At 45.4% G+C, this 10,547-nt stretch overlaps 1 protein-coding gene across 1 annotated transcript in view; it reads left to right on the forward strand.

The window, feature by feature from the left end:
• Nucleotides 1–5,920, forward strand: part of SUDS3 (SDS3 homolog, SIN3A corepressor complex component) — a 39,932-nt gene extending 34,012 nt beyond the window's left edge. The window contains exons 11-12 of the mRNA XM_015425323.1: nucleotides 2,669–2,753; nucleotides 4,896–5,920. Of these exons, the coding sequence (XP_015280809.1) occupies nucleotides 2,669–2,753; nucleotides 4,896–4,994 (184 nt within the window). The 3' untranslated portion in view covers nucleotides 4,995–5,920. The remainder of the gene's footprint in view (nucleotides 1–2,668; nucleotides 2,754–4,895) is intronic.
• The last annotated feature ends 4,627 nt before the right edge of the window (nucleotides 5,921–10,547 follow it).

Consider the following 10,547-nt stretch of genomic DNA (forward strand, 5'->3'; position numbering starts at 1 on the left):
TTCCAGCACGTCTGACCGGGACCTTTATAACTCATTGTGAGACATTTCTAAGAGCCGCCTTGGATCTGGCTTTCCTAGCTGCAAGTGCAAAAAGTGCTACCTTGTGTGAGACCAAGGGGTTCGTATCCGACAAGAGAAAGATCAGCTTTTTGCTATCTGATAAATTGTGCACTTGGCTTAAAATTCCGGATAGGAATCTGCTTCTAAGGTCTGAATATAAAGGACAAATCATTATGTAGTGAAATAGATCTTCCACAGAGGTTCTGCATACACAAATGTGTTGTTCCTGTGGTGTATTAGAATATCTTCCAGACAACAAATTCAGTGGGCATAGACTGAAAAAGTGCGGTAAATGCCGCTCTTAAACTGTGTATTGCAGTATCTGTCAAATATGATGCTCTTAAATTATCTTTCTTTATCCTTTGGTACCATGGTGCTGATTTTAACTGAGTTATCAGCATGTTATCTAGTAGAGCTTCCTCATTGTATACCCATTGACACAGATCCCGAGTATTCGAGAGGGATCTAAGTAAGTCATCTGGCACAGTGTTATCAGGAAATAATGTTATTGTAAAATTCAACACTAGTTTTATCTTTGCTTAGTAAATCACAATAACTGATTTTGCTAAGTGTTTCGTTTGGCAGCTGTTGATATTTCATCTTCGCTTTCTGGATCGCTATGTGAGCTCAAGCCCTGAGTGAAGGGATGCCTGTTTCTGTTCTCATTAGAGCCGCAGGCAAACCCTTAGATAGGCAGTACCAATAGCCACCTCAGGAAAAGATTTTGCAATGTCTCCAAGCTGGACAATGTTTGTTCCTTCCAACCCCAAAGTTCTATCCCATACTATCCCATAAAGTGAGGTGCACCTTTGGTAATTAAAAGCTTAACAGCTGGATCTTTTAGGAAACCCCCTTTAGTTCGATAGAATCTCAGAATTACTCCCAGTGTCTTAAATGTTGGTGATTTAATAGAAGCTACATGGGCATTCCAGTTCAATGTTTCACTGAAAATTAAACCCAAGTATTTGTAGATCTTACACTGTTCTGTTGGGACACCTTGAATATCCAGACATGTTTTTGGGCCTTTCTCAAAAAACCACTCGTTAAGTTTTGGAATAATTGATAGTAAGTTTCTCTTCTTTGCAATATTCTCCTAACTTACCTAAAAGTCTCTTTAGACCAATTCTCGTTAAGGAAAATAAGACCATGTCATCCACGTAAAGCAGTACTGATATTTTCTGTTGACCCAATGTAGGTGGAACAAAATCAGGACTACTTAGCTTAACAACAATATCATTTATATACAAATTGAAGAGTGTAGGAGCTAGCACGTAGCCCTGCTTTACTCCCTTCCCTGTTGGAATTTCTCTGGTTAGAGAGCCTGAAGTGCCTACTCTTATCCTTATATATGTATCTTGATGAAGCTCTTGCAATAAGTACAGCAATCTCTTGTCTATGTTTGTCTTCAGCAATTTAGCCCAAAGTCTCCCTATCGATTGAATCAAAGGCTGATGCCAAATCAACTAGCACTGCATATAAGGCTTTGGTAGGGCCTTACGGGGGAGGGCGGGGTATAAATCAAATAAATAAATAAATAAATAAATTGTTGATTTAGCCAATTGATAAAGAGTGTAACAATGGTTTATTGTGCCTAGGCCTTTTCTAAATTCTGCTTGATGGGGATGAATAATGTTGTTGTCAAGGATCCAGTCTTCTCACACTAATTCAGCTTAGAGGGAACACTGCCTGTGAGCCACCTTGGGCCAAAAAGGAAAGGGGGGGGGGGGTAAAGGTACCCTTGCTCGAAAGCCAGTCGAATCTGACTCTAGGGTTGCGGTGCTCATCTCCGTTTCCAAGCCGAAGAGCCAGCGCTGTCCGAAGACATTTCCGTGGTCATGTGGCCGGCATGACTAAACACCAAGGCGCACAGAACGCTGTTACCTTCCCACTGTCGTGGTACCTATTTATCTTCTTGCAATTTCTTCCTTTCGAACTGCTAGGTTGGCAGGAGCTGGAACTAGAGACGGGAGCTCACTCCGTCATGTGGCACACTCGGGTCTTGAACTGCTGAACTACCTACCTTCCACAGCCTGCAGTTCAGCGTCTTAACCACTTGAGAGTACAGATACTTTAATAACTATAATAATATAATAACTATAACTTCTGGTCCCTATTAAAACAAGAGGAGTCCATTTCTCTCTCCCCTTACTTGTTAAAGAAAAATGAAGACTGCCCCCAAAACTCCTCCCACAAATTGCTAAGGGAAGGTGAAAGAGCCACACTCCCAGGCTGGCTTTTGTTAAGCCCTGGTTGGCAAGGAGCCACTGTTGCATCCACACAGGGTCATTCAGTGCAGGACATGAGCTGTTATATTTTGTGTTGTGCCTTGAGGGCAGTAAAAAGCCACCACAGAATCTAGAACATTAACACAAGATTGTATGGCAGGGCAAAGGCTCCCTTGTTATGTACAAGCTGCAGCCTGCAAACAAGCTGTTGTAGGCAAGGATGTCAAGGTCACAGAGAAATGGTATAGGTGCAGTATATTGAACAAATTCATCCATCATGGGGCAGGGGGAGGAGAGAGAAAAGCTATTCCTGAAAAAATAGCTGATTTTTGCATGTGGTGTGCTGAGTCCTTATGCGTTTTTAAAGAACCTTTTCTTTGCAGGTATCACAAGAGCCAGGCTATTTATCTGGAATCAAAAGAGAACACCAAAATCAGCTGTGTGATCAGTTCTGTGGGAGCCAATGAAGTACGTGACGATTTTCGGTTTAGTAATGGCCCTGCAAGCAGTTGTCAGGTTTTGGGGCTGCCTGTAGCCGGGTAACAGTTTTCCTGAAAACAACTGCCTGTTATTTATAGCCAAGTTTTTGTCCTTTCGGTTTTGGGGATCGATGCAGGTTCTGAGCCAGACGTGGGGTCCTTGGTGGGCTTCTGTCTAGCCAGTTGCATGGCAACAATCAGCAGGGGGCTGATGGGGCAGAGCTTCAAAGAGTGACAAGAGTCATACTCTAGATCCAGAGCTGAGGTTTTTACCAGACAGGTCTGCTCATCAGCACATGAGATTTCAACATTGAGTTAAATGAATAAATATCATGTAGCTCTACACACCTTGTACTCTAGGTGGAAAATTATTGTGCTGTTGGGTGGGCATGTTGGATTGAATAAGGAGCAGACAGTTCTTTTAAGAAGAAACCAAGAGAAAGATAGTAAAAGAAATAGAAGATTAAAGTTTTGTATCTTTGTGGCATTTTTAATTCCAACCTGTTCTTCCTTTGTTATTTCGGTTAGAAAATGTTCCACTGTGTGGGCTCCATTTGCTGTTTGTGTTGCGAGAGAAACTCAGAATCTACCCTGCTCCAATATATAGTTATTCTTGTATGACTAAACCAGGCCTTACGTAGGCATGAGGAGCCTGTGCTGTCCCTTATCCCAGCCCTTCCAGGCCTTTACATCTGCCCTCCCTCACTCCCTGGGTCTTTGCCCTCTGGCTGCCACTTTATTCTCATTCATATGTGAACCAGGCCATTTCAAGTGATGGCACACGTGTATTTGGCCTGGTTCACATGTGAAGGAGAATAAAGTTAGAGCCAGAGAGCAAAGACCTGGGGTGGGGGGGAGCAGAATGGGCTTCACCACTACAGACTGCCAATGTTGGATTCCAACTTTGAATGCTCCTTTTCATTGAAAAAAAATCCATGCAGACTAGCTTTAAAGGGCAGAAAGGTTCCACTCCCGTTCCTTGTTTTCTGTGTTGGTTTTCTATTTGTAAGGAGCATTTCACATTGAATATTCCAGATTATGATCATATGGCTGCAGTCTGAAGTGGTACAGTCCATCATATCTCTAAAGATTTTTTTAAAATGTATCCTAACGTGTTAGAGGCTGAGATGGTTTGGGGAGAAAATCAGCAAAGATTAATTAATTAAAGATTAATTAAAAGAGCAGATAGAAAACCTAACCAGAAATAACAAGAAAAGGACAAGTTGCTTAAAAATATTCAAACGAGTAAGAATAAAAGAATTACTATGTCATATGCTGAATTGGCTTTTGTTCCAAGTGTCTCTTTTCTGTTAATGAGACTAGTCACAGAGATATTACATTCAATGGGTGATTATTTAAACAAGCATGTTATATTGTACCAAGAGATACATTATATAACATAACAATGAAATTGCTAATTTGATTAAAATTATTAACACTAAGAATCTTAATGTGGTTAGGTGACAGCAGAATTGAAATTAAGTCCCATTTCATCCCAGTGCGCTTTAACGCAAGACTCTTCCAGAGTCTGCTGGTTGAAACAACATTTCCGAAGTCAGGTTAAGTGAGGAAGGGTCTGTTTTTTATTTCAGCTGGCAACAAAGAGAAATTACTTTGGAAGAGTCCATGTTACTGCTTAAGTACATCTGCCTCTTTAAAGTCAGGAACTGGCCACTGGAAAATTAGAGTGTTAGTGAAGTGTTTCTTTCTGGTTCAGATGGGAAAACTCAATAGTATATGTTTACCAACTGAATTATCTGAGGTGTGTTGTATATCGGGCAACCCTGATCTCATCAGATCTAGGAAGATAAGCAGGGTCGGCCTTGGTTAGTACTCAGATGGGAAATCACCAAGGAAGTCCAGAGTCCCTAGGCAGAGGCAGGTAATGGCGAACCACCTCTGTTTGTCTCTTCCCTACAGCATTGCCATAGGTCGGCTGCAACTTGATGGTACTTTACCCCACACTGTATAACTCGGAGCCATTCTCATGCACGTTTTCATGTTCTCTGTGGGTTGTATTCAATCACTTCCATTAATATAACCCATTGTTTGTAATGAAACGTACAATAGCGCTGCTTTTGGTGGGAACTGAAAGGGTAAGGAGCTTTATTTTTATTTATTTAATCTGCAGATCTGGGTGAGGAAAACCAGCGACAGCACAAAAATGAGGATCTATCTTGGGCAGCTACAGCGAGGGGCGTTTGTGATCCGCCGGCGGTCAGCTGCATGACACTCTGCACTGATGGTTCTGTGACGTGTTAAAGACAATCAGCTCTTATAGAGACTTGCAGTTGCTCTTCCTGGATTGTGTCAGAAGATGTTCATTCTCCCCACCCCCACCCCCTCACAAGCAGGCTGTTTGCTGCCCACGTTATTCCAGATGTCCTTGTCTCTCGTGAGCCCAAGCTGCATCCTGGAGTTTGGCCTGAAGCTTCAGTTTAGGTTTTTTCCCAAAGACTATTTAAGGAGAATGCGTGCCAACATTTTTAATCTTTGCATTTGACATCCTGTAAAGAGTATGCATGGTATCTTCTAAATTGAGCAATACCAGCTCAGTGGAGAAAAGGCCTTGAGGAGACATAGCTGCAGTCTGCAAAGCTGCAAGGCATTGAAAGAAGAGGAAACGGACCCTCCCACAGTGCCCGTTGCTATCCAGCATGTGGAACGTCACCCCAGTAGGGTTACAGGGGAAAGGTGTTAGTTTTCGAAGATCCTGAAAGTACAGTTGATTTTTTTTAAGTGTAGTTAAAGGAGTCACACTTGGTTACTCCAAAACTACTTGAAGAACTTGGTTTTTGTAGCCCCAAAGCAGGGGTGTTTTGATTTTTTTTGGGGGGGGGGGGTGAACCCAAGTAAGAACTGGACTGTATGGGTGAGGGAGGGGGCCTGTGTAAGCAAGGCTTCACAAGTGGCGGTGCCTGTTTCACAACACCACACTGTGGTCACAACAGCTCACCTTCCTTGACCAGTGGGGTGGTCTTGTTGGAGTAAGGACTGGCTACAAAATTTCATGTGCCATTGCCAGGTCTTGATGTGTGAACGTATCAAATGGTATGATGGAGTTAGCTGGGGGTGCACAGTGCTTCTCTTCCAAAAGTGCTGTACTTTCTTATGACCTGATGGTGGCAGTGAAGTTGCTTCCAAGACACTTTTTATCTCTGGAATCTGCTGTGTGGTGTTTTATTCCCAATCTTCCCTGTTGGCTGGCAGTCTCCTATTGCCAATCTGGCCAGCACAGACCGCAATAGAATGGGGCCTGTTGCATCTTTTTCAAGTATGCCCTTTCAACAGAATCGGTTATCACATGGAACCCAGACTTCCTGCTTTTGAAGCATTCTGGCTTCCTCTTATTAAGTGGAGTATGCAAGGTGTCCCATTTTCTTCTCTGTTTCCTGGCAGTTTTGTGTTTGCAGTCAGGCAGCAGTCAAAGCTACATTAGGATCTTGGAGTGGACCTCTAGGATGTTGGTTGCTCAGAGCTGTTCTCTCAAGGGCAGTTCTCAGGAGAGCTCTCTCAGCCCCACCTACCTCACAGGGTGTCTGTTGTGGGGAAGGGAAAGGGATTGTAAACCGCTCTGAGACTCCTTCGGGTAGTGAAGGGCGAGGTATAAATCCAATCTTCTCTCCTCCTCCTCCTCCTCTTCCTCCTCCTGCTCCTCCTCAAGGGCAGTGGTTGCACAAGCAGCTGCCAGTAGCTTATTTGGCGATTCTGCTACCACCTTCCCATTAGGTCTTTCCCACCAAATTGGTGTGTGTCAGACATGAAAACTGTACAGCAGTCTCTCTGAGTCCCTCAGATGGGAAACCACCAAGGAAGTCCAAGGTGTCTTACACAAACTACTCTTATCTTTTTAGCATTCACTTTAGGTCCCTTGTCCAGCAAGTTGCTGATCGGAGGTGGTTTTACTGCCTTGACACACCCTTGATACGGGAGGCTTATACTGTTGCCTGCTCCGGAGCTGTATGCAAAGCAAAATCTGGTGTTCCTTGGCCACAGCTGAACCATGGGGTGTGCTAAATGATTGTGTGGAAGGCAGCCCAGAATCATAAAAACAAAACATTTGCTGCCTTTTGGGCAATCTGTTTGATAGTACACTTTTTATGCACCTCTGCTGCATGATGTCTGACTTCTGATAGCAGAGGGGATGAAAAAGTCACTGTCTGAAGAAGCCACACTCTGCTGGAGGGTGAGTGAGTGGTATCACGGAGAGAGCTGGAAGGGGTGTTCTCCACAGCTGCCTATAGTGATCTCTTCTGACAGGTACTGCTACACTCACCTGGATTCCTCTAATCCCATGGTTGCTGGTTCACAGACTGCTGTCTGAACTGGTTCTTTGAGATGCAGGAGCCCTTGCTTGCATGGGAACTAGCCCTGAATAATCATCCCTGTCTGTCTCCAAAGAACTAAAAGTGCAGTTGGGATTGAAACCCAGCCAACCATCTGCTGCAGATCTGAAAGTGGTGTGTGCGTGTTTTTTAATGATTTCTTAACTTGACCTTTGAAAAAACAGAAAGGTAAGAAAAGGAGCTGCCTTCGTGGGCAAGCATTTCATAAAGTGGCTGCATAGTCTGTGAAGGGCTGGCATTTGTCCTGTCCTCCTGGGAAAAGAACAGGTTTTTGCAGTGAAATACTTCTTTATAATGCCTTGGAAGGCCAGTACTAGTTGAGCACAGGAAACCTGGCCTCAGCTTCCATAAACCTGGGGCGTGAAAGGAACAGAATTCAACCTCAAGAGCGTTTGCTGCCACCAACTCTAAGGCATAATTGGTGCCAATGAAAGTCTCATGTTTTGAACCCAGATGTGTCAAATTCTGTATGCAGAGACGATGCAAATCAATGAAGTTTAGAGATCTGCAGAAGCAACAGCTTCACATTCCTTGCTTTACTCTGATTTTGATCTGGGAATTGTTGCAGCATTTGCAATATTTTGAGCACTGATGTGAGGAGCAGAGAGTCGATCAGCCTCCTTCCTTGTATGTTCAGCATATCCATGATGATGTTGTATAAATGGCCTGGGGCAGGGAGCCTGTGGCTTAACTGTGGAATACATATTTTGCATGAAGAATCACTTCTAGTCAAAGTGATCACTTCCAGAGGATGTAGTGATGGCCACAGGAATAAACAGCTTTAAAGGGGATTGGATAGATTCATGGAGGATAAGCAGAGGTCATTTCGGGGGGGGAACGCAGTTCCCCCCCGGTGAGGTGCAGGGGGCGGGGCACATGACGAAGCCCCGCCCCCTGCTTCCGGCTGCCCCGCTTCCAGCCCTCATTCAGCCAGGAGGAGGCAGGAGAAGAGGGAGGGTAAGTTGCTTCCTCCCCGCCTCTCCCCACCCCTGCCTGCCTGGGGCCAGGGAGGGCCTTGGCGGGGCTTCCTCGCACTCCCACTGGCCTTGCAGGTCCACCGCCGGGCCCCTGATGTCAGGGAGTGTGGCATATGCGAATGAGTTATGCTAATGAGTTCCCCTAGCTCTTTTTCTACGAAATGACCCCTGAGGATAAGTCTATCAATGGCTACTACCCATGGTGACTGAGGGGAACCTCCATATTCAGAGGCACTAATCCTCTGAATCCCAAAGCCAGGAGGCAACATCAGGGAAAAGTCTTGGCCTCTGTGCCAGAGGAACTGGTTGACCGCTGTGTCAGACAGATGCTGGACTAGATGAACCACTGGTCTGATCCAACAAGGCTTTTCTTATGTTATCTACCTAGTTTGATGGACCATAGGTCTGATTCAGAATAAGGTGCTTCGCGTGCTCAAGCACTGAAGGGTCTAGCTTCTACCAAATTCAACATCTTGGAACACTAAGGCTTCTGTGATTTGTTTTATGTTTCTTGTCCTTAAGACAATGTGCAGAGAGTGAGGTACTGGCTATAGAACTGAGCTTCCTGAGTCATCAGTGATCATCAGTTGTCCCTGTGTATGTGTATTAGAAAGCAAATTTCTCACCCTTATGTTTGTAATACAGTACATGTGGGGCTTCAGTGACTTGCTTAAATGTTTCCCCCCTCCCATCTAAGAAACAAATGTATGCAAAATAGGAGGAATTTGCATAATTTATGCAGATTGCACCACCTTGACCTGGGTAACCCAGGCTAGCCCAATCTCATAAGAACATAAGAGAAGCCAATGTTGGATCAGGCCGATCCAGTCCAACACGGTCACACCAGGGGGTCCACCAGTGGGGCCAGGACACTATAAGCCCTCCCACTGTTGCCCCCCCCCCAGCACCAGGAATACAGAGCACCATTTGCCCCAGACCAAGAGTCTCTATCTATACCTTGTGGCTAATAGCCACTAATGGACCTCTGCTCCATATGTTTATCCAATTCCCTTTTGAAGCCGTCCATGCTTGTAGCCACCACCACTACCTCCTGTGGCAGTGAATTCCATGTGTTAATCACTATTTGGGTGAAGAAGTACTTCCTTTTATCCGTTCTAACCCGACTGCTCAGCAATTTCATTGAGTGCCCATGAGTTCTTGTCTTGTGAGAAAGGGAGAAAAGTACTTCTTTCTCTTCCTGCTCTATCCCACGCATAATCTTGTAAACCTCTTATCATGTCACCCCTCAGTTGTCATTTCTCCAGGCTAAAGAGCCCCAAGCACATTAACCTTTCTTCATAGGGAAAGTGTTCCAACCAGGGGTCGTGTCGTAGAAAAAGAGCTAGGGGGACTCATTAGCATAACTCATTAGCATATGCCACACCCCCTGACATCACCGGAAGTGTGTCATAAGGCCACACACCCCACCCCCAATGGTCCCGAGCGCCGCCAGCGGCCTTGCAGCTCCACTGCCGAGCCCTATGAGGGGCCCGGCGGTGGACCTGCAAGGCCGGCGGGAGTGCAAGGAAGCCCTCCCTGGCCCCAGGCAGGGGTGGGGAGAGGCAGGGGGGAAGCAACTTACCCTCCCTCTTCTCCTGCCTCCTCCTGGCTGAATGAGGGCCGGAAGCGGGGCGGCCGGAAGCAGGGGGCGGGGCTTCGTCATGTGCCCCGCCCCCCATACCTCACCCGGGGGAACTGCGATCCCCCCCGAAATGACCTCTGGTTCCAACCAATCTCATTGGGTCTTGGAAACTAAGCAGGGTTGGCCCTAGCTAGTATTTGGATGGGAGACTGCCAAGAAATACCACGGTCGTGATGTGGAAGCAGACAATGGCAAAACTCCCTCTGAACGTGTCTTGCCTTGAAAACCCTATGAGGTTGCCACTTGGTGGCACTTCCCACCATCATGCAGGTTGCATTTTCCAGCTGTTGATGCAGTGTTACGCAGGCAGTAGGCAGTTTGATTTTCTGCTTTGTTCAATATAACATGAGCATGCTGTTCCGTGATTGGAGATTAAAATGTGAGGATTTCAAATGTTCCTTTTCCCTTAACCAAAGTGAGACATCAGGGATACTTCCCTAGCAACATTTCCTTATAGACAAGGGATATTCACCCCAGTCCTATTGAGATCAAGTCTGGGTGGTGGGTCTGTATATGAATTTCATCATGAATATATGATGCCGTCTTATAGTAAGCCAGACCAATGGCAAATGTTCCCTCTAAGCTGTGGGGTCTTGTGAGCAAAAATTCTACTTTGTGAGCTACTGGCATTAAAGTTGTGAGCGAGCAATTTGACTACTGCATAGATTAGTCTGCTCTGGAGCCATCCTTCCTGAGCTAAGACAAAAATGTGTGAGCCAGAGGCTAAAAAACTGTGAGCTAGCTCACACTAACTCAGCTTAGAGGGAGCATTGCTGATGGCCCATAACTCAACAGGAGAGGTGTCTTTCCAAACATTG

This window comes from Gekko japonicus, unplaced genomic scaffold (assembly GCF_001447785.1).
Source record: "Gekko japonicus isolate JY-2015 unplaced genomic scaffold, Gekko_japonicus_V1.1 scaffold135, whole genome shotgun sequence".
In the NCBI taxonomy this organism is placed as follows: Eukaryota; Metazoa; Chordata; class Lepidosauria; order Squamata; family Gekkonidae; genus Gekko; species Gekko japonicus.